Source organism: Schistocerca piceifrons, chromosome 6 (genome assembly GCF_021461385.2).
Source record: "Schistocerca piceifrons isolate TAMUIC-IGC-003096 chromosome 6, iqSchPice1.1, whole genome shotgun sequence".
NCBI lineage: Eukaryota > Metazoa > Arthropoda > Insecta > Orthoptera > Acrididae > Schistocerca > Schistocerca piceifrons.
The window spans coordinates 81,951,738-81,975,722 of NC_060143.1; the positions used below are offsets into that span (position 1 = coordinate 81,951,738).

The 23,985-nt window shown below is 40.4% G+C and overlaps 1 protein-coding gene across 1 annotated transcript in view; it reads left to right on the top strand.

The window, feature by feature from the left end:
* LOC124802559 (putative helicase MOV-10) overlaps positions 1-23,985 on the top strand; it is a 343,832-nt gene that overhangs the window by 279,669 nt on the left and 40,178 nt on the right. Inside the window, exons 14-15 of the mRNA XM_047263426.1 lie at positions 3,481-3,603; positions 14,874-15,154. Coding sequence (XP_047119382.1) covers positions 3,481-3,603; positions 14,874-15,154 — 404 coding nt within the window. The remainder of the gene's footprint in view (positions 1-3,480; positions 3,604-14,873; positions 15,155-23,985) is intronic.

The window sequence follows — 23,985 nt, forward strand, 5'->3', positions numbered from 1 at the left end:
ACTTTTTTGGTATAGCCAAGCTTGTTTCAGCCTGTTTGGCCACACACAAACACCATCTCAGCTTGTTCCCAACATGAATACCAGACCATTTTGCTGCTTACAGTACACTACATCACTCACACAGCCTGCAGCACATGAGGAACACATGGTACATGGTCAGAGAAACTTTAATTCGTCAGCACCATCAAGCATGGCAAGAATTTCCAGACACACATTCATAGGACATTTTTTCTTCCACTTCAGGTCAGGAATCCAGTCCCTGCAGTTTGTCGGTTTTATTATTGTTCATCCTGTATATAATATATTTATGCAGATACCTCTCAATAAGTCTCTGTCATATGTGCAATATACTGTATAATGTCATGTCATAACATGTCATTCTAGGGAGAAGAAGAAAGTGATAAATTGGCATTTTAGAAATACAACAAGATTTACATAAAATATCTTGCATGTTGCACCAAGTGCACAGGCTCATATTCACACAACAGATGAAAGATGACTGAGACTCACAAGTCAAGAGCAAAGTTATTATGAACACCAAGTGGAACTGCAGTAGTAAACATACAGAAATACAATAGCAACATATAAAGAATAAGGAGGAAGTTACATCCAATGAGTATGCAAAACAATGCAATATGCACAATTTGCAATGTAATTATATAAATCACATAATCCAAACCGGAGTGTATTGGAATAATAAATTCTCTTCTATATTTTTTTACTTAAAGTATGTTACTGAAGCTTGAGGCCACAACCTATGGTAACATACTGTCCCCACACTTCCCACCATCGGTTTCCACTCCCTGTGTCGTATCATCTCCTCCCCATTCTATTCTACCTTGCAGCTCTCTGCCGATGCATCTACCCGTCTTAACCTATTCCTCACTTACTGTGTTCCTTCCCCCCCCCCCCCCCCCCACCCCCACCCACCCCACCCCCCACCCCCCACCTCCCTGCCGCGCAACCTCCTGACGCTGCACCTATTGGCATTCTAGTCCATGCACACTCCACCAGACAGCATTCATCTCTCTCCCCACCTGACACTCCTACCCCTACCCCCTACCCCCTACCCCCTACCCCTAGATTGCTGCTTGCATCCTAAGTGATGCGTTCCGGCCCAAGATGCTGTAGTTGGTGAGCGTGCCATGTCTGTACTGACGAAGGCTGTGGCCAAAAGTTGTATGTGAATGTTTTAATCATGCCTGTCTGCAACTTGACATGTCTTCTGTACGATAAGCAGCAGCCTATCTTTTCGTACATTGTGGGTGTTCCTACCTGGAGTTTCCATTGTTTGATTATAACAGTGTTGTGTACCAACTGTACTAACTTATCAAAGCAGTCATAAGGCAAGTACAGTGTGTAAAATATCACCATTGAGTAAGCATGCAGAAGATTAGTTGAGGTTTGGTGATAAGAATACAGTAACAGTGAACAAATTACATGTTATGTATGTAGGTGACAAAAGGAAATAACTAACAACTAAACTATTGCATTCTTAAAATAACATGTACAAGTCACAGTATTGTAGAGCAACAAAAGTGCAACACAAGGTCTGAGTGTTACACCTATACCTTGAGCTACCATGATCTTTCATGATTGTTTTGTAATACCTGTATATAATAATAATTTAATCTTAGTTGCTTTGATGTTGTACTCATCGCTATATTGCAAATTATTTTTGCGCACTAACTCATTACTTAATTTCTGGTCGTATACTAGTAGCTTATTACAACAAATATAGACTTTGAGCACCATGTTATGTTAGCACACAGACTTTGTGTTGTTCTACAATACTGTTCCATCCCCTATACCCACATTTTAAAGTGTCCCTGTCCAGTGGTGGAAACACAAGCAAACCGTCCCCAAGGACATGTATGGAGTTTCTGGTGGGAAAAGCAAAATGAGGATTAAAGTCAGATTCTCTCCATTTCTCTGTCAGTCTTTTAAAGAGGAGGATATTCTCCCTTTTGTACTCTAACAGGAACATTTTTTCAAGTGGTCAAAATTTGATTAAGAAACAACTGTTTGTTACACAGTAATTTGATACAGTGGTTTTGCTCAAGTGGAACAAGGTATCGTGCTGCTGAGTATCAATTCAAGTGAGAAATGGGGGAAATGAAGTGCTGTGGCTGTTTGGATGGGAAATACTAGGACAGAATGTGCTGTCTCCTTACATATGGCCAAGTAGTGCCACAGGGCACTACTTGATAGTTCAAGGAAGAAGTTTTAAGTTATTTTCATACTGACTTCTCATCCTCGTCTTTGACTTTGTACTTGGAGCGGGACTATATATTCTGATGCAAGAGTCTTTTTGAGAAATTTTCTTATCACGTAATACTATAAACCTGAATTTCCCAAATTTCGCCCAGCTAACCATGCAAATATAGGTTGTTGTTGTTGTGTGTCCCCTCCCCCCTCCCATATATTGTGGTCAAGGCTGTGCTGTGGTTTCTTTGAAGACTTACGTAGATGGAAGAAACATGACATCATCATAACTGATTTCTTTCTGCGGTGTGTTCTGTGGTTTTTTTTTTTTTTTTTTTTTTTTTTTTTTTTTTGTCATGGTAAAGTCGTATTTCTCTTGCTTATGCCTGTGTAAGGAAGTCCAGGTACATGTATGTTAGACAGTACATGTTATTTAACTCCATAGTTTTATTTTGATCTGTCATTTTTCTTGTGACTCTTGAGCCATAATTTGAAGTTCTTTCAGTTACTTGACAGTCCTGTTATTGCACTTCCTCTTTGAGAGTCTAGGAATTGAAGAGTGAGAGGCTCTCTGTTTGTGTTATTTACTGTGTTAGAAACTTTTTGTAACACGTCTTTTCCTTTCATGTCCTTAAATTTTGAGAAATTTCATTGAAAGAGATCAGCTTGCTGGTAGCAATTCAGCTGCTTCCTACAGACCTTCTCTCTCTCTCTCTCTCTCTCTCTCTCTCTCTCTCTCTCTCTCCCCACCCTCCGTTTTTTTAACACATCAGCCATCTCTTTCAGTTACTCGTAAGTGTATATGCAATCCCATGAACGTTTAATGGCATATATTTCATACCTAAAATGATTGATTATAAATAATTACTAAATAGGATACAGATGTGGTGGGTCTAGTGCAGTGGTACTTATTCATAGAGACTGGCCTCTCTGTAGTTGCACTGGAATTATCCAGATTGAGATTGTTTTTATTACTCAGCATTACAGTACTTACTGAATGACATGCGCTACACACACACACACACACACACACACACACACACACACACACACATATTCACATGTTTGCGTCACATATTTGGTATCTATAGAAACTACACAGCACTTGAAAATGGAATAAATTCTTCAAATGCATTGTGCTATCAACAAAAGAAATTATCATTGTAGTTCCTAAATGTTTAAATTATCGTCTCAGAATGTTGCCACTCAAATGTGAAATTGTCTTGAAGGTTGTAACAACAAACAAAACTCACTCTAATTTTGTTCTGTTTCCAGGGATACAGTTCCTGCAGATATTTACGATTACAGTAATAGATCTGAAGGAATGTATTACTTTCCCAGCCGCGAAGACTTATGCAAATATCGCATTGTGGTCATCACTCTTGTTTTCTGTGGCAGGTATGTATCTCTGTGTTTTTTGTATCTTTGGTTGTTAGATTGGTACTTTCTGTTACTATAAGAACTTGATTTGGTGTGCAAGCTGTTGTTGCAGTCAGATGGGTAAAATTCCCTGGAAAATAACAATCAATTTCTCACGACATGCTGTAGGCACCAAACTTGATGATTTACTTGTTGTTTAAAAAATGAGGTTACAGTTTCATAATAAAAGTATTACCACCATTTCTGAGCCAATGGCATTACATACAGTGTGAGACTGTACTTCTTGTCTGTTATCTGATTCATGATATGTGGGTGTGTTTTCAGCTATAGACACATTTTTGCAACTCAAGCCAAAGGGTAATTGACCTTATGCATAGATCACTGATTCACAGTGAAACAGCATACTACTTGTGGTGACATTTGATTGTTTTTTGTTTTTGCGGAACACAATTCAGTTTATGATCATAGACTAAAATAATCATTTTCTCTCTGTAATGTCACAAGCCAGTGATCTCCCTTGCTGACAGAATGAAGTATAGTTGGAGGGGTTCTTAGTTTGCATCTGATGGCTGTGAGGGTTCGTGATGACTTAATGACTGTGAATTTGCTACAACAAAATTTGTTGCTCTCACCGAAGAGATTTTGGCAGTTCCCTCTAGAACTGTCGAGGGCCAATAAAAATATTGCTGTCTTTACAATACTGACCTCTTCCAAATAAATAAATCAGTTTCACTCTTAACACTACAAGCACATTTTTTCATCAGACTGTCTGTACTAAGATGGCCTAATGGCTCCCGTGAAGTAGCGAACACTGTCATCAGTTTGTCATTCTCTGGCAAACAAAGCTCTTGTGTATAATATGAGGAATAGCTCCTCTTCTGTTTGTTCTCTTGTGCAGTGTTCCCGCCAAGGAGATAAAATTGACAATTGGCGTGTGATGGCAGTGGCACCAATGACAGGCAGGGGGGTTGGGGGGGGGGGGGGGTGAGATACCGCAGAGTCTTGGTGCTGTAGGTCCTCTGGTAGTAGACAGCAACCCACAGTTTTGCCAGGTCCATTATGGTCTGGCACAGGAACTATACACAGAAGATGTGTTACTCCACATCTACAGAATAGTGTATGACTGCCAAAGGACCAGAAATCATATGAAAAGGGAGATCAGATCTGTAAAGATAGCTATCAGATGACAACGTTTCATGAGTTTGATACTTATTATTTGCCTCACATCACACAAATGTGTACACTTTGCACTACATTTACTTGACTTGCCCACGTTACACACAAACTGTGATGAGTATGATCAACCAGTACCATTTCTTTCACTGCTTACCTCAAGTTTCATGAATATAGTGTTATAAGCAGTAAGTAAAAGCGATCTTCCCAGTGTCACTTCGGTACTCAGTCCCTGAGGGGCATAGACTCCAGGTTCTCAGTCAAATGCAATGAGCAATGAGTGCCATTGAAAACAGTCTATCTGATTGCAGTGAATGATAGAACTCTCTCACATTTTCTTATATCTGAAGAATTCTGATCACTGGACCATCAGATGTTCCCGAGCTCTGCAGAATGTCTGTTTTTGCTAGCCCATTCTGTCACTGATTAAATCTGTTGCACATATTGCAAAGTTAGTCTCACTGTGCGTACAATGAGTGTATCAATCAATGTCTTTGTACTTTGAACATACTCTGCTTGTCAAGGGAAAATCCAAGAAGGTTTTCTGTTATGTTACTTACATTTATAGATGTACTGTGATGTGAATGATCAGTTGTTTGTGCAAACATTGTAGCAATTCTTTGTCATCACCATCATCAGCCATCGAACATTCGTTCCTACATGAAGGCTGCTCTCGACTTTCCTTTGGTTTCTTCCATTACCTGCAGCTGCTTCTGCATGTTTTTTAATGTCACCGTCCTGTTTTGGACAGACTGGAAATGTTTGAAAACTCATTTAGTTTATCACAGGCTTCCAGTTGCAGGTAGTATTTTATCATTTCCTTTGCAACCTTCTGCTACACGAAGTACAAATAAAAAAGCATATCAACTGATTCTATGATTTAATTTTTAATTTGTACTATTTTATTTTTCCATGTTGATTAAAAATTGGATTATTTATTTATTTATTTATTTTCAAACTTCCTATGTTAAGTTTGTCTAGTTGTAGCGGAAGTGTACTTCTAGGAGAATATCTGGGCTCTGACCACAATTAATCAGGCAGAAAATACTTGCTCAAGAATGGGACTGTAACCCCAAAACTAACCAAAAAAAAATAAAATGTGCATAATATAAAAAAGAATGTGGCTTAGGGAATGACCTTTTTCTAAACAAATACTTTATCTGGTTTAGACTTACCCATGAATTTTCCTTCAAAAATAATGGAGATTGTCATGAAGGGACTGTTGAGTGTTTCAGAGGTAGCTTTGTGATTGGTCTCTCGGTTTCCTGCTGTTGTGATCAGCATTCCTTATTATGTTAATTAAGCTAGGATTCCAGTACTCTGTCCGCTGAAACTTTGTATGTTCGACCCGTGTTAAATCTTCAGTGGTATACCAGCTAGAATCCTCTTAGCTTCCACAATTTTGGTTCTTTACTCCTAATTTTATGATCATACAGACCACGTTTCTTTTTCCTCCCCAGGCATTATTGTGATTCTCAGCTGCTGTCTCTGTAAACAGTGTGGTCATGTGAGTCACCCAACCACTCGGTGCTTTTAACACATGCACAAGAAAAAAGGGACGAAACCTCACGGCATACCCACCAATAGCCACCAGAACACACTTCTTTTCACAGCATCACAATACTTTGCCCTTGCGACTGTAAACTTAGAAGATGTTGAGACTGTACACCCCAGTAATCGAGACTTGAAACACTGAAAACAGATGTGACTGTTGCCACACATTCTGTTCGTGATGAGAGAAAAGCATGGCAGGGCTGGTGAAAGTGTTTTGACAGCTGAAGAAGAGTGAGGACTGAGACAGGCAGTTGCTTGGGTCTTATGGTTTTATCAGCAGAGGGCTGCACCCTTTGAGCCTCAGCAATTGTCAGACGCTGACTATGAGAATTACCAAGAATGTAGTTCATGTAAACACATGCTCTGGCCACGTGATTGGGAAAACCAAGATACAGCCATTTGTGTGGAACACGGAGGGGTAGCCACCATGGCTGAATTGAGTGATTTTTACTGAACACAGCTGGTTACAGTGTCTTCAGTATCAATGTTACAAAGATGAAATTAACAGGTGTGGATGCTATAAACACATCCTTAAGATGAAGTGTAGTTTTTAAGTTATTTCATGTTAAATGTTTTGTGCATAAAATGTACTTTAAAAATTAATATCTTGGCGATGCCGTAAGCAATTTTGTCAAATGAAGATATTGAAGAAACAGTTTAAATTAGAGAAAAACTAAGTACATTACTAGAAAGCTGAGGAATTTTACATATTAATTGAGGTATGAGACATGTACATGACATATTACGTTTTAAGTACGTTGCAGAAGCAGGAAGTGTGCGCGCTTGTCTCACATCAGTGTGAGGACTTAATTAGGGATACCCAGCTTGGTGCATGCCTCTTTGGTTGGCAGTTGGGTTTGAGATCTGGAACAGGGAGTACATGTGAGCAGCAGTAGGTCACCTCTTGAGTGTGTCGAAATTATTTGTGTTGAGTTGTGGACTTTCGATATTCACGCATGTTGCTGGTGAATTGTCTGAAATATTTTCAGTTTTGGTTTTTAGAATATTTCACAGTAGGCAAAATAGTCTGAAGTCTAAAACTTTACTGTGGATATTTTTGAGAGTGATATGCCATTGGAATTTAGTTAGTTTGGAAGTATGCAACTTTAAACTTGCACTAAAGGAACTAAACCCAGAAGTTCACAAACACATGAGATAATGTTCCATTTAATTTAAACCTTCACTCAAGTATTAATTAATTTAATGTTAAAACATTATTAACTTGTGGTAAATGTTGCAGTGATAGAATAAACTCTGTTTGTTAGAATGTAAAATGCTGTGAGTAGTGAACATTATTTTTTCACCACAAATTCCTACCTGCATTTATTTGAACTTTGTAACTGGATTTTTTAGCGTTACATAACAGTTGCTGCAGTTGGCACCTAGACTGTAGCATAGCAACACTTAAAAATTTGACAAATCATTCAGAGACCCTGTAAACAGTGACTGTCTAACTTATGGTTTATAGTTCTTGCAGATGTATGTAGGCCTCACAAGCTAGAAGTTTATTGAATATTATTTTGTGGAATCAGCAAGAGCAACTTCTCTACTTATTGGGTCAGCCAGGTATTTTTCTCATCATCACATCACAATATGACTTTGCACATACAACAGCCACTTCTCACTCTCAACAATATCAGCATGACCAATTCGCAGAATATCAACACCGGAATGACAATCCTGACTCCACAAAAGTGTCAAGAGTAACTTATACACTAAGAATCAATGTCCAAGTGAAAGGACACAACTATAGTTGTAGGAAAGTTTAATGTCCATTTACTTTTTATTGGCATGGAAATGCAGCTCTTGGTACACAGGCTGTGCCCTACCTGTTCCTATATTGAGCCCCAAGCAAATTTCCCCAAGAAAGTATCCAAATTCAGAGTTATTAATATTTAAGGCTTCAACAAAATAAGTCAGATGTTAGAGAAACCAATTCTGGACATTTCATTACCATTTAATTTACAAAACAGCTCCGAACAAACATGGTGCACATTTACTGGTCACTAGTATCAGATGTCCTGGCAAGTCTTCGAAGATAATACCCTTTCCTCCAGGAATGGGAATTACATTGCAATAAATTGTTAACGTCTTTATGGGTGGGACTCCTCCCTGTACAATCTGTATGCCTTGAGCTGATTTCTCTTGTGTTTCTGGCCTGAGTGTCCCCCATGACAGCTGATATTTCCCTGGTGGTGTGGCTGAGGACGTGCTGGACCGCATTGCCGGAGGCTGAGATAAATGTTGGCTACTCCCTGAAGCATCCACTGTCACCCCAGGGTGGTTGTTGTTGTGTTGTTCAGTCCTGAGACTGGTTTGATGCAGCTCTCCATGCTACTCTATCCTGTGCAAGCTTCTTCATCTCCCAGTGCCTACCGCAACCTACATCCTTCTGAATCTGCTTAGTGTATTCATCTCTTGGTCTCCCTCTATGAATTTTACCCTCCACGCTGCCCTCCAATACTAAATTGGTGATCCCTTGATGCTTCAGAACATGTCCTACCAACCGATCCCTTCTTCTAGTCAAGTTGTGCCACAAACTCCTCTTCTCCCCAATTCTATTCAATAACTCCTCATTAGTTACGTGATCTACCCATCTAATCTTCAGCATTCTTCTGTAGCACCACATTTCGAAAGCTTCTATTCTCTTCTTGTCTAAAGTATTTATCGTCCACATTTCACTTCCATATATGGCTACACTCCATACAAATACTTTCAGAAACGGCTTCCTGGCATTTAAATCTATACTCGATGTTAACAAATTTTTCTTCTTCAGAAACGCTTTCCTTGCCATTGCCATTCTACATTTTATATTCTCTCTACTTCGACCATCATCAGTTATTTTACTCCCCAAATAGCAAAACTCCTTTACTACTTTAAGTGTCTCATTTCCTAATCTAATTCCCTCAGCATCACCCGACGTAATTCAACTACATTCCATTATCCTCGTTTTGCTTTTGTTGGTGTTCATCTTATACCCTCCTTTCAAGACACTGTCCATTCCGTTCAGCTGCTCTTCCAAGTCCTTTGCTGTCTCTGACAGATTTACAATGTCATCGGCAAACGTCAAAGTTTTTATTTCTTCTCCATGGATTTTAGTACCTACTCCGAACTTTTCTTTTGTTTCCTTTATTGCTTGCTCAATATACAGATTGAATAACGTCGGGGATAGGCTACAATACTGTCTCACTCCTATCCCAACCACTGCTTCCCTTTCATACCCCTCGACTCTTATAACTGCCATCTGCTTTCTGTACAAATTGTAAATAGCCTTTTGCTCCCTGTATTTTACCCCTGCCTCCTTCAGAATTTGAAAGAGAGTATTCCAGTCAACATTGTCAAAAGCTTTCTCTAAGTCTACAAATGCTAGAAACGTAGGTTTATCTTTCCTTAATCTAGCTTCTAAGATAAGTCGTAAGATCAGTATTGCCTCACATGTTCCAATATTTCTACGGAATCCAAACTGATCTTCCACAAGGTCGGCTTCTATCAGTTATTCCATTTGTCTGTAAAGAATTCGCACTAGTATTTTGCAGCTGTGACTTATTAAACTGATAGTTCGGTAATTTTCACATCTGTCAACACCTCCTTTCTTTGGGATTGGAATTATTATAGTCTTCTTGAAGTCCGAGGGTATTTCGCCTGTCTCGTACATATTGCTCACCAGATGGTAGAGTTTTGTCAGGACTGGCTCTCCCAAGGCTGTCAGTAGTTCTAATGAAATATTGTCTACTCCCGGGGCATTGTTTCGACTCAGGTCTTTCAGTGCTCTGTCAAACTCTTCACGGAATATCATATCTCCCATTTCATGTTCACCTACATCCTCTTCCATTTCCATAATATTGTCCTCGAGTACATTGCCCTTGTATAGACTCTCTATATACTCCTTCCACCTTTCTGTTTTCCCTTCTTTGCTTAGAACTGGGCTTCCAACAGAGCTATTGATATTCATGCAAGTGGTTCTTCTTTCTCCAAAGGTCTCTTTAATTTTCCTGTAGGCAGTGTCTATCTTACCCCTAGTGAGATAAGCCTCTACATCCTTACATTTGTCCTCTAGTACCCCAGGGTACTTGCCTCGTAAGGTGGTGCTGTTGTCACCAACAGTCAATCTCTCTCTCTCTCTCTCTCTCTCTCTCTCTCTCTCTCTCTCCCCCTCCCTCTCTCTCCCTCTCCCTCTCCATTCCCCCCCCCCTTCCCCTCCCACAGCTCCATCATTAGCAGTGACTGAAGTGTCACTTCCTACAAGCCTTCCCTTGTAATAGGACACTCCCAGTGATTAGTTTTTTGACCCCCTATTTATTTTATCTTTGCTTGCTTCAGAAAATGGGTTTCTACCTTTCCTTTCTTTGTCAGTATTGGATTTAAAATGATAGGTATTCCATAGTTACTTTATAACAATGAAAACAGTTATTGAAAAAATAATTTAATTGTATATAAAAACAAAGATGAGGTGACTTACCGAACAAAAGCGCTGGCAGGTCGATAGACACACAAACAAACACAAACATACACACAAAATTCAAGCTTTTGCAACAAACTGTTGCCTCATCAGGAAAGAGGGAAGGAGAGGGGAAGACGAAAGGAAGTGGGTTTTAAGGGAGAGGGTAAGGAGTCATTCCAATCCCGGGAGCGGAAAGACTTACCTTAGGGGGAAAAAAGGACAGGTATACACTCGCACACACGCACATATCCATCCACACATAGAGACACAAGCAGACATATTTCATGTAGGTATACACTCGCACACACGCACATATCCATCCACACATACAGACACAAGCAGACATATTTCATGTAGGTATACACTCGCACACACGCACATATCCATCCACACATACAGACACAAGCAGACATATTTCATCTACTTACCAAGCGACAGCAGGAGACACACATAAGACGGTCGTAATTGGCAAGCTTTTGGAGCCAGTGGGTCCTCCTTCAGGCAGAAGGGTTGAAGAGGAAGGAAGAGAGGTGGAGGAAAGGGCTGGAGAGGTCTAGAAAAAGGGATAGATTCCGGGAAAGTCACCCAGAACAATTGTTCGGGGAAGATTTACCACACTGGATGAGAAGGAACAGTTGGTTTTTCCTTCTTATCCCTTGCGGTAAGTCTTCCCTGACCAGCAGTCCAGCCTTTTCCTTCACCCCTCTTCTTCCCCCTTCAACCCTTCTGCCTGAAGGAGGAGACACTGGCTCAGAACAAATGAAACACACAAAAGAAAATAGACACCAAAGAAATGAGAGAGTACATAATGGCAAAGCAGCCACGATTAGTCAAGAATATGAAGAGGTCTATATTTAGGAAAATATACTTTAAACCAATATAATGGAAGGGGAAGAGGTAGTTAATGAACATATAAAGAATGGAGTGATAATACTAGATTTCCTCCCACCCCATTAGTTTCAACCTTTTCTTCATACAGAACCAGCAATATTTTTGTAACATTTCATGAAATGTTTATTAAAAATGTGTTGCAGTTGCAGTACATACGTTTGGCAACTAATATCGAGCCAACAGGTTCATTGTCAAGCCTGGCCTACTCATTCTCAAGCCTGCTGAATGTTGATTTACTAAAAGTGCCTGATATTAATAATGATTATCAAAGTGACAATGCATGCTTTCCGAAGTAATTGTAGATGACTGTCACAATCAGCATGTGCCTACTTCGCAAATCAGTGTCAAACTGTGACTCTCACTTGTCAAGTACGCACATGTTGATTCTTATCTACTATTACTCGTCAAACTTACATACTGCAACTATTATGGATTTGTTAATAAATGCTTCATGAAATATGGGAATAATTTGATGAAGCACAAGAAGACCTAAGATAAAAATGAAGCACCCAGAGTAGATAACATTTCCTCAGACTTATTGAGATGCTTGGGAAAACATACATGACAAAACTATTCCACTTGGTTCAGAAGATAAGAGACAGGTGAAATAACTGCAATCTCTGAAAAGCATGGAATAATGACTGTCAAATAAGGTAGGTGCTGTTAGGTGTGAGTATTACCAGACCATCAGTTAGATATGTCACTGATGCAGAGTACCAACATGAATTATTATGAAAAGACCAGTATTCTTACTTGAAACTTTTATTTCTAAAGTCTTGTGCCGAAGTCCTCACTTTTAAAGTCGATAAGGATAACAATCTACATCTACATCTACATACATACTCTCCAATCCACCATACGGTGCATGGCAGAGGGTACCTCGTACCACAACTAGCATCTTCTCTCCCTGTTCCACTCCCAAACAGAACGAGGTAAAAATGACTGCTTATATGCCTCTGTACGAGTCCTAATCTCTCTTACCTTATCTTTGTGGTCTTTCCGCGAAATGTAAGTTGGCGGCAGTAAAATTGTACTGCAGTCAGCCTCAAATGCTGGTTCTCTAAATTTCCTCAGTAGCAATTCACGAAAAGAAGACCTCCTTTCCTCTAGAGACTCCCACCCGAGTTCCTAAAGCATTTCCGTAACACTCGCGTGATAATCAAACCTACCAGTAACAAATCTAGCAGCCCGCCTCTGAATTGCTTCTGTGTCCTCCCTCAATCCGACCTGGTAGGGATCCCAAATGCTCAAGCAGTACTCAAGAATAGGTCGTATTAGTGTTTTATAAGTGGTCTCCTTTACAGATGAACCACATCTTGCCAAAATTCTACCAATGAACCGAAGACAACTATCCGCCTTCCCCACAAGTGCCATTACACGCTTGTCCCACTTCATATTGCTCTGCAATGTTACGCCCAAACATTTAATCGACATGATTATGGCAAACACTACACTACTAATGGAGTATTCAAACATTATGGGATTCTTTTTCCTATTCATCTGCATTAATTTACATTTATAAAAAAACAAAGATGAGGTGACTTACCGAACAAAAGCGCTGGCAGGTCGATAGATACACAAACAAACACAAACATACACACAAAATTCAAGCTTTCGCAACAAACTGTTGCCTCATCAGGAAAGAGGGAAGGAGAGGGGAAGACGAAAGGAAGTGGGTTTTAAGGGAGAGGGTAAGGAGTCATTCCAATCCCGGGAGCGGAAAGACTTACCTTAGGGGGAAAAAAGGACAGGTATACACTAGCACACACGCACATATCCATCCACACATGACTCCTTACCCTCTCCCTTAAAACCCACTTCCTTTCGTCTTCCCCTCTCCTTCTCTCTTTCCTTATGAGGCAACAGTTTGTTGCGAAAGCTTGAATTTTGTGTGTATGTTTGTGTTTGTTTGTGTATCTATCGACCTGCCAGCGCTTTTGTTCGGTAAGTCACCTCATCTTTGTTTTTTTATATATAATTTTTCCCACGTGGAATGTTTCCTTCCATTATATTGATATCATTAATTTACATTTATATTTAAGAGTTAGCTGCCGTTCTTTACACCAATCACAAATCCTGTCAAAGTCATCTCTTATGCTCCTACAGTCACTCAACGACGACACCTTCCCGTACACCACAGTATCATCAGCAAACAGCTGCACATTGTTATCCACCCTATCCAAAAGATCATTTATGTAGATAGAAAACAGCAGTGGGCCTACCACACTTCCCTGGGGCACTCCAAATGATACCCTCACCTCTGATGAACACTCACTGTCGAGGACAACGTACTGGGTTCTATTACTTAAGAAGTCTTCGGCCCCTCTCATACTTGGGAACCAATCCCATATGCTCGTACCTTAGTTAGGAGTCTGCAGTGGGGCACAGTGTCAAACGCTTTCCGGAAGTCAAGGAATATGGCATCCATCTGATACCCTTCATCCATGGTTCGCAAGATATCATATGAAAAAAGGGCGAGTTGCGTTTCGCAGGAACAATGCTTTCTAAAGCCGTGCTGATGCGTGGACAGCAACTTCTCTGTCTCAAGGAAATTCATTATATTCGAACTAAGAATATGTTCGAGAATCCTGCAACAAACTGATGTTAAGGATTTTGGTCTGTAATTTTGAGGATCCGCCCTTCTACCCTTCTTATATACAGGCGTCACCTGCACTTTTTTCCAGTCAGTCAGTCGGGACTTTACGTTGGGCAAGAGATTCGAGATAAATGCAAACTAAGTAAGGAGCCAATGCAGTAGAGCTCTCTCTGTAAAACTGAACTGGAATCCCATCAGGACCTGGCGATTTATTTATTTTCAACCCATTCAGCTGCTTCACAACCCCAGGGATGTCTAGACAAACGGCGGTATGTTTGTACGATTCTCCTGTGTGAAAGATTTCTCAAATGCAAAATTTAAAATCTCAGCTTTCGTTTTGCTGTATTCCATTGCCAGGCCAGACTGATCAGTGAGCGACTGGATGGAAGCCTTCGACCCGCTTACCGATTTTACGTAAGACCAGAATTTCCTTGGGTTGTCAGCAAGATCTTTTGCTAAGTTATAACAGTGGTAGTGGTTGAATGCTTCGCGCATCACTCTGTTTACAGCAGCACGAATATCTACTACCTTTTGCCTGTCCTCATTCTCCCGATCTTTCTTGTACAATAATAAATTGCCTACTTAATTTGTAAATTTAATATGAATATTTCATAATTTAGACATCCTTTGCAGATTGGTGGAGCGATGTTCTGCCGACGATGGACATCGACATTTTACACATGTTTTCATTGATGAATGTGGACAAGCAAAGGAGCCAGAGACATTAGTGGCACTCGGCGGCATTGTGGGGCCCGCATCGAACTCGCGGCTGGGAGGGCAGGTGGTGCTAGCAGGCGACCCGCAGCAGCTGGGCCCCGTCTGCACCTCACGCAGAGCTGAGTGCCTCTACCCTACCGTCGCATCGGAGGATGACGACGGCACAGAGGATTCTCTTGACAAGCACATAGGATTGGGTTAGTCTTCTTGCAGTCCCATCTTGGTTCAGATCCGGAAGCACAGCAGCAAATAGCAATGACATATTTATTTAGGATGGGCATGAGAAGAGAAGGGAGTAGGTGGCATATGGTACAGAACTGTAGGTAGACACATTTTTGTAAATGGCTATTCACTACTAATGCTGATTCTTTGAGAGGAGAATAACTAGTTTCACAAGCGTATTTGTGTATGTTAAAGTTAAATTGGTAGGTGTGTTCATCCAGTGTCAAAAATATGACTATGCTTTCATGTTGTAAATACATGCATTACTATAGGACTGCTCACGATGTCAAAGACTCGACTCCATGTTTCGCAAATAAGACAGATGCTATATCATCATCACTTTCTGGTGTACAGGGTGATTATAATTAAACTTTCAAAATGCTGTAGAAATAACACCAATGGTCAGAATGACGTCAAATTGCAATGGAATATTATCGGAGAAGGGGGAAAACGTATGGCAGAAGAAGGAAAAAAGTGTGATATTTGATCAATAGATGGCGCTGTATGTGTCATAATATGTAAATGAAAACACTTGTCATGCGCATGACCCATTGAAGTTGGTATTAACACACTGGGTACACGGCGACGTTCGCCATGACTGGGAAAACGTATGGCAGAAGAAGAAAAAAAGTGTGATATTTGATCAATAGATGGCGCTGTATGTGTCATAATATGTAAATGAAAACACTTGTCATGCGCATGACCCATTGAAGTTGGTATTAACACACTGGGTACACGGCGACGTTCGCCATGACTGTCTCAATGCGGAATCGTGCTCTGCTTGTAAAGCTGTATTACTAGAATGATGACTGTGCACATGTTGCTCTGCAGAAGTTCCGGACACTGAAGGGTTTGAAAAAAGGCGTTGGTCCAGTGACTGCCATGGGTCTGGAGAAAATGATTTGGAAATTCGAAAAGACGTGTTTTTTGTGTGCAACCTGGTAGAGGAAGGAAATGAATTGGCTTGACATCAGTGAAAGCAATGGCCACAGCAATGTGGAAGGAGATGAGTTGTGGTGTGCAAACATGTAGTGCATGGAGAATTGTCTGAACATTCGACTTACCTGTGAGCCGGTGCGTAAAATTCCACGACACATCCTTCTTTGCTATTCATTCAAAATTATCCATGTGCATGAATTGCTTCCTGTTGACCTGCCAACAAGAGAGATCTTTGCTTTAGAATTTCCTGCTTGCATGGAAGTGGACAGTGATTGGCCATGGAAGATTTTGTGGACAGACAAAGCCCACTTCCATCTGACAGGATATGTCAATACACAGAATTGTTGAATATCGGCAGCAGAAAATCCACACACAAATCAACCAGTACCCCTTCATCCTGAAAAAGTCACTATGTGGTGCAGGTTTACGGCATCATTTATCATAGGGCCATATTTTTTCGAAGAGACAGGTGCTTCTGGCCCTGTTTCATGTACTGTCACTGGTAAGCGCTATGAGTGTCTTTTGTGCAACCATGTCATTCCAGCTCCCCAACAGTGTGGATTTGTGAATGGGATCATTTTTATGCAAGATGGTGCACCTCTGCACACAGCAAATCCAGTTAAGCAGCTGCCGAAGTGCCATTTTGGAAATGCTAGAATTATCAGCCGCCATTTCCGTACATCCTCGCCGTTCTGATCACCTGATCTTAATCCATGTGATTTATGGCTGTGGGGCTATCTGAAAGATGTTGTGTTCACTGTTCCGATTGTACACTTAGCTGCATTGAAGGCACGCATTGCACAACACATTATGAATGAATGTGACCCCAGAAAAACTTCAGTCAGTTGTGGAGCATGCTGTTTATTGATTTCAACTTGTTGCAGAAAACGGTGGATAGCATATTGAACATGTTTTGTGCCAGTCATACGGAAATTAATAATACAATTTGATTTTGATTCATGCTTTTTATGCAGTTTTTGGCCTCAGGACAATTAAAAACCAATGTGAGTGATGCTTTTTATGTGGTTTTTGGCCTCAGGACAATTAAAAACAGATTTTTCCCATTCGATGTGATATGACCTTGCTGTGGTGGATGGGCTTACGTAACTAACAGTATCACACCTGTACACCCATGCCCGCTGAGTAGTACAGATTGTTTCACGTCAAACGTACACCATAGGCATTGTTGCATGATTAATTTGTCATTTGTAGTTGACCACTATTAAATTATGATGCTTACTATTTATTTTTCTTCTGCCATACATTTCCCCCCCTTCTTCGATAATATTCCGTCGCAATGTGACGTCATTTTGACCAGTGGTGTTATTTCTACCGTGGTTTGAAAGTTTGACTTTAATTATAATCACCCTGCACAATAAACTGTTCAGACAGGATTGCTTGTCACCAAAGGATGATTTGTGCTAAGGACAATACCATCATGAGCTTGATTTTATAATGTTGTGTGTGGTCACATAGAGGTGAATTAAAGGGGAAGAACTGACTCTTTTAAAACTCTCGCTCTTGTGATTGTGGTCTGTAATCTTCAAGAACCATAGGTAATACAAAGAAAATTGAACCCAGCAAAATTTATATAAATTGATTAACAAAAGAATTGAAAATTTGACAGTCTGCATCAAAACTGCCACTGAGGCTTAGCCTGGTGTTGCTATTCTGAAACAAAGAAAAAATATGTTAATCCACTGTTCGTCACTTTTTTTTTTTTTTTTGTGCTACTCAAACACACCACCGTCATCACCAAACATTCCTCACACACCTCTCTCTCTCTCTCTCTCTCTTTTTTTTTTTTTTTTTTTTTTTTTTTTTTTTTTTTTTTTTTTTTTTTTTTTTTTGCCAGAGTTTGAGATCTCAATCATTGTATAAAACTGTAGAGAGGCTCTGTAAGAATTGGAAAGCTTGCTGTGAAATGGTAGTAATCGCCTAATGGTCAGTGCCCATATATTAAAAGTGCACATTGTAAAGAATGTGAGGTTCAGTGACCACATAAATATTGACATGTGGAAAACAGATGGCTGTTTGAGATTCGTTAGAAGAATAGCAAATGAAATCTAATTATTTCTTCAATGTCCGCCCCGATAGCTGCGTGGTTAGCATGACGGATTGTCGTCCTACGGGCCCGGGTTCGGTTCCCGGCTGGGTCAGGGATTTTCTCCACTCAGGGGCTGGGTGTTATTTTGTCTCCATCATCATTTCATCCCCATCCAGTGTGCAGGTTGCCCAGTGTGGTGTTGAATGTAACAAGACCTGCACCAAGGCGGCCGGACCTGACCCGTAAGGGGCCTCCCTGCCACTGATGCCAAACATTCATTTCCATTTCTTCGATGTTCTGCATTAAATTGGACCCCATACCAAGATAGCTCAGTATTATTAATAAGCTTTAAAAAGGCAAGAAGAACAGCACTGTGCCATCACGGACATCTTCATATGTGAGAGCTACAGAATGTGGAACACCCACAATGCCATGTGTTACAGAATTAGTTATTTGCATGTTCCAGAGGTCATAATTGTGACCTCTCGCTATGATACGGAAAGAATCATTTTTATTAGACTTTTAGAAATTATAGGATGGAGGAAATTGATATTGAGACCACTCTTGACATTGTCACGTATAAGTTATCTTTCATCATTTATCCAAGAAGCAGATATAATTATCTTTGCTGAAGAAGCAGGTACTATAATCGTGCTTAGTGTAGTAACGTCAACATTCGGAAATGTAATTTTTTTTAAATTAATTGTTAGTTCTTTGAGAGAGAGAGAGAGAGAGAGAGAGAGAGAGAGAGAGAAGGGGGAGGGGAGGCATTGTAAATCACTGGAGGGGGGGGGCGGGAAGGGAAAGAAGCCAAGGCAATCATTTGGCACTGAGAAAGTGTGTAGTCTTTGCCTACAGTCCAAAGACTGGTTTGATGCAGCTCTCTGTACCTGTCTATCTTGTGAAAACCTCTTCATTTCTGAATAACTGTCCCAGTAAACATCCATTTGGACCTGTTTACTGTATTCATACCTAAGTCTCACTCTTATATTTCTTGTTTTTTGTCAGTCTGTATGTCATATCTTCCCTACTTCAGCTACCATCACTTATTGTGCTGCCCAAATAGCAAAACTCATCTACTTTTAGCATCTCAGTTCTTAATCTAATTCTTTTGGCATCATCTGATATAAATAGACTGAATTTCATTATTCATGTTTTACTCTTTTGATCTTCATCTTATATCCTCATTTCAAGATACTGCCCATACTGTTCACCTGCTCTTCAAAGTCGCTTGCCATTTCTGAGGAATTACAATGTCATTGGCAGACTTCAAAATTTTTATTTCTTCTCTCATATCATTAATTTCTTTTCCATATTTCTCCTTGGTTTCCTCTAATGCTTGCTTAATGTACAGATTGAACAACATCGGGTATAGGCTACAAGCTTCTCTCACTCAGTTCTCAACTACTGCTTCCCTCTCATGCCTTTTGATTCTTATAACTACACTCTGGTTTCTGTGTAAACTGTAAATAATCTGTCTCACCCTGTATTTTAACCCTACTACATTCACAGTTTCAGAGAGTGTATTCAAATCAACATAGAAGTTTTCTGTAAATCTACAGACGCTGTAAACATAAGTTTGCCTTTCTTCAACCTATCTTTTAAGATAAGGTGTATGGTCAGAATTGCCTTGCGTGTTCCTACATTTCTCTGGAACCCAATCTGATCTTCCTCAAAGTCAGCTTCTAGTAATTATTCCGTTCTTCTGTAAATAATTCGTCTCAGTATTTTTCAATCATATCTTACTAAAATGATGATTCTGTAGTATTTACACCCGTCAGTGCCTGTGTTCTTTGGAATTGAAATTATTATGTTCTTATTAAAGTCTAAGGATATCTCCCTCTCTCATATATCTGCTACATCAAGTGGAATAGTTCTGTCCCCTCACAAGGACATCAATAATTCTGAGTGAATGTCACCTACTTCAGGTGCCTTCATTCTACATGGGTCTTTCAGTCTTCTGTCAAATTCTTCTCGCAGTATCATATCACCCATCTCATCTTCGTCTGCTTCCTTCTTCTCTTTCTATAATATTACTTTCAAATTCATTTTCCTGATTTAGCCCCTATAAAGTCTTTCAACCTTTTAACTTTCCGTCCTTTGCTTGGTACTGGCGTACCATCTGAATTGTTGATATGTATAGCTGCATCTCTTTTCTCCACATGTATCTGTAATTTGGCTGTAGGTGGCATCTATCTTTCCTCCTGTCTTGCGTGTTTCTAACACCATGTTTTGTCCCCTAGCTATTTCTGAACTTTCTGTCTGTATCCCCATTTGCCTACTTCATTAACCATAGGAAAGCGCTGGCAGGTCGATAGAAACACAAACAGACACATACATACACACAAAATTCAAGCTTTCGCAACAAACTGTTGCCTCATCAGGAAAGAGGGAAGGAGAGGGAAAGACGAAAGGATGTGGGTTTTAAGGGAGAGGGTAAGGAGTCATTCCAATCCCGGGAGCGGAAAGACTTACCTTAGGGGGGAAAAAAGGACAGGTATACACTCGCACACACACACACACACACACACACACACACACACACACACACACACACACACACACATACACACATATCCATCCGCACATACACAGACACAAGCAGACATTTGTAAAGGCAAAGAGTTTGGGTAGAGATGTCAGTCGAGGCGGAAGTACAGAGGCAAAGATGTTGTTGAAAGACAGGTGAGGTATGAGCGGCGGCAAATTGAAATTAGCGGAGATTGAGGCCTGGCGGATAATGAGAAGAGAGGATATACTGAAGGGCAAGTTCCCATCTCCGGAGTTCTGACAGGTTGGTGTTAGTGGGAAGTATCCAGATAACCCGGATGGTGTAACACTGTGCCAAGATGTGCTGGCCGTGCACCAAGGCATGTTTACCCACAGGATGATCCTCATTACCAACAAACACTGTCTGCCTGTGTCCATTCATGCGAATGGACAGTTTGTTGCTGGTCATTCCCACATAGAAAGCTTCACAGTGTAGGCAGGTCAGTTGGTAAACGTGGGTGCTTCCACACATGGCTCTGCCTTTGATCATGTACACCTTCCGGGTTACAGGACTGGAGTAGGTGGTGGTGGGAGGGTGCATGGGACAGGTTTTACATCGGGGGCAGTTACAAGGGTAGGAGCCAGAGGGTAGGGAAGGTGGTTTGGGGATTTCATAGGGATGAACTAAGAGATTACGAAGGTGGAGTGGGAGGATTTCATGAAGGAACCTTCGTAACCTCTTAGTTCATCCCTATGAAATCCCCAAACCACCTTCCCTACCCTCTGGCTCCTACCCTTGTAACCGCCCCCGATGTAAAACCTGTCCCATGCACCCTCCCACCACCACCACCACCACCACCACCTACTCCAGTCCTGTAACCCGGAAGGTGTACACGATCAAAGGCAGAACCACGTGTGAAAGCACCCACGTGATTTACCAACTGACCTGCCTACACTGTGGAGCTTTCTATGTGGGAATGACCAGCAACAAACTGTCGATTCGCATGAATGGACACAGGCAGACAGTGTTTGTTGGTAATGAGGATCACCCTGTGGCTAAACATGCCTTGGTGCACGGCCAGCACATCTTGGCACAGTGTTACACCATCCGGGTTATCTGGATACTTCCCACTAACACCAACCTGTCAGAACTCCGGAGATGGGAACTTGCTCTTCAGTATATCCTCTCTTCTAGTTATCCGCCAGGCCTCAATCTCCGCTAATTTCAATTTGCCGCCGCTCATACCTCACCTGTCTTTCAACAACATCTTTGCCTCTGTACTTCCGCCTCGACTGACATCTCTACCCAAACTCTTTGCCTTTACAAATGTCTGCTTGTGTCTGTGTGTGTGCGGATGGATATGTGTGTGTGTGCGTGCGAGTGTATACCTGTCCTTTTTTTCCCCCTAAGGTAAGCCTTTCCGCTCCCGGGATTGGAATGACTCGTTACCCTCTCCCTTAAAACCCACATCCTTTTGTCTTTCCCTCTCCTTCCCTCTTTCCTGACGAGGCAACAGTTTGTTGCGAAAGCTAGAATTTTGTGTGTGTGTATGTTTGTGTTTGTTTGTGTGTCTATCGACGTGCCAGCGCTCTCATTTGGTAAGTCACATCATCTTCAGTTAAATTCGGTACAACTTGTGTTATAGAAGGATTTTTAATAGGCATTGTGTTTTTACCTATCTGGTCCTCTGCTGCCTAAGCTTTTCTATGTTTTTCATATCTCAAAACAACCCATTCCTAAAGCTTCTACTGAAATTTTCAAAAACCTCTGTCTCTTTCAGTTTCACAAAGTCCCCTCTCCTTAAATTCTTATCTTTTTGCAATTTTTTTCGGTTTAAACTTACAGTTCACAACCAAAAAAGTATGGGAAGCGTTTACATTTGCTCCTGGAAACATCTTACCATTTAAAATCTGATTTCAAAATTTGTTATACCATTATGTAGTCAATCTGAAACCTTTCAGTGTTCATAGATTGCACCCACATATTAAAACTTTAGTCATTATTCTTAAACCAAATGTTGATGACGATTAAAGTATTCTCTGTGCAGAACTTTATCAGATGGCTTTCTCTATAATATCTTTTCCCCCAGTCCACGTTCTACAATTTTTCACTCTCTCCCTTATCCTGCTATCAAAGTCCAGTCCCTAATCACAATTAAATTTCCATCTTCCTTAACTGTCTGTCATCATATGTTCTTTCATTTTCTTCATCTTCTGTGGAGCTAGTTGGTGGGTGCTGTCTCTCTGTCTGTGTTGGCTATGAAAATCCATTGACTGCAATGCTCATTTCTGTTTTCTTATTCATTATTGGATCTAGTATTGCATTACTCCTATTTGATTTTGTACCTCTGATACTATACTCACCTGACTGAAAGCGCTGTTTCTCCTGCCATTGAAATTGACAAATTTCCACTGTATTCAACTTTAGCCTGTTCATTTCCCTCTCAAGATTCCCTAACGTATTTATCCAATGAAAGGTTCTATTATTCCAGAGTGCCAGTTTTGCTTTTCCTGGTAACATCCCTGAGTAGTCCATGCCCGGAGATCCGAACGTGGGACTATTTTACCACCAATATATTTTATCCAAGAGGATGCTATCATCATTAAGTCATACAGTAGAATCGCTTGCCCCTGGGAAAATAAAATAAGAAGGCTGTAGTTTCCCCTTGCTTTCACTTGTTTGCACTATCAGCATATCAAGGCAGTGTAGTCTAATGTTACCAGGCCAGATTAGTCAATAATCCAGGCTGTTCCTTTGGAGCTACTGTAAAAGCTGCTGCCCCTCTTCATTGATCACAGGTCAATAAGATCACAAATACAATCCATGGAACATTCAAATAACTTGCTTAAAGTAGTTTAATCCAAGCTTGTCTTCTAGTTCTAGTCACCTCATCATTGATGGTATAGGCGTGGTCTACCTTCTTTCCTTCATCTTCAGTGAAATTTATTTAACAGTATATTCACAGATTACTGTGTACATGTATTACCCACATTCCCAAAACAAATGATTGCGTAGATTTAACATGCGATGAATATTTCAGTTTTGTTCATATTTGAAAATGCCTTTCTATCACTACACAGCAACTTTTGCATGTCATGTAGGCATACTTTGAAAGTATTAGTTTTGCATGGCATGTAGGCATACTTTGAAAGTATTACATAACAACAACAGCTGAGTAATTTGAGAGAAAGATCAATGGCTTTTATTTTTATTAAGTTGTTTATTTTTATTTAGTTATTTATTTTGTAATTTACTTTTAGTTATTTATTTATTTTCAAAGTAGCTGTTTTTCTGCTTAGATGGATAATGATAAAGTAATCTGGAAGTAA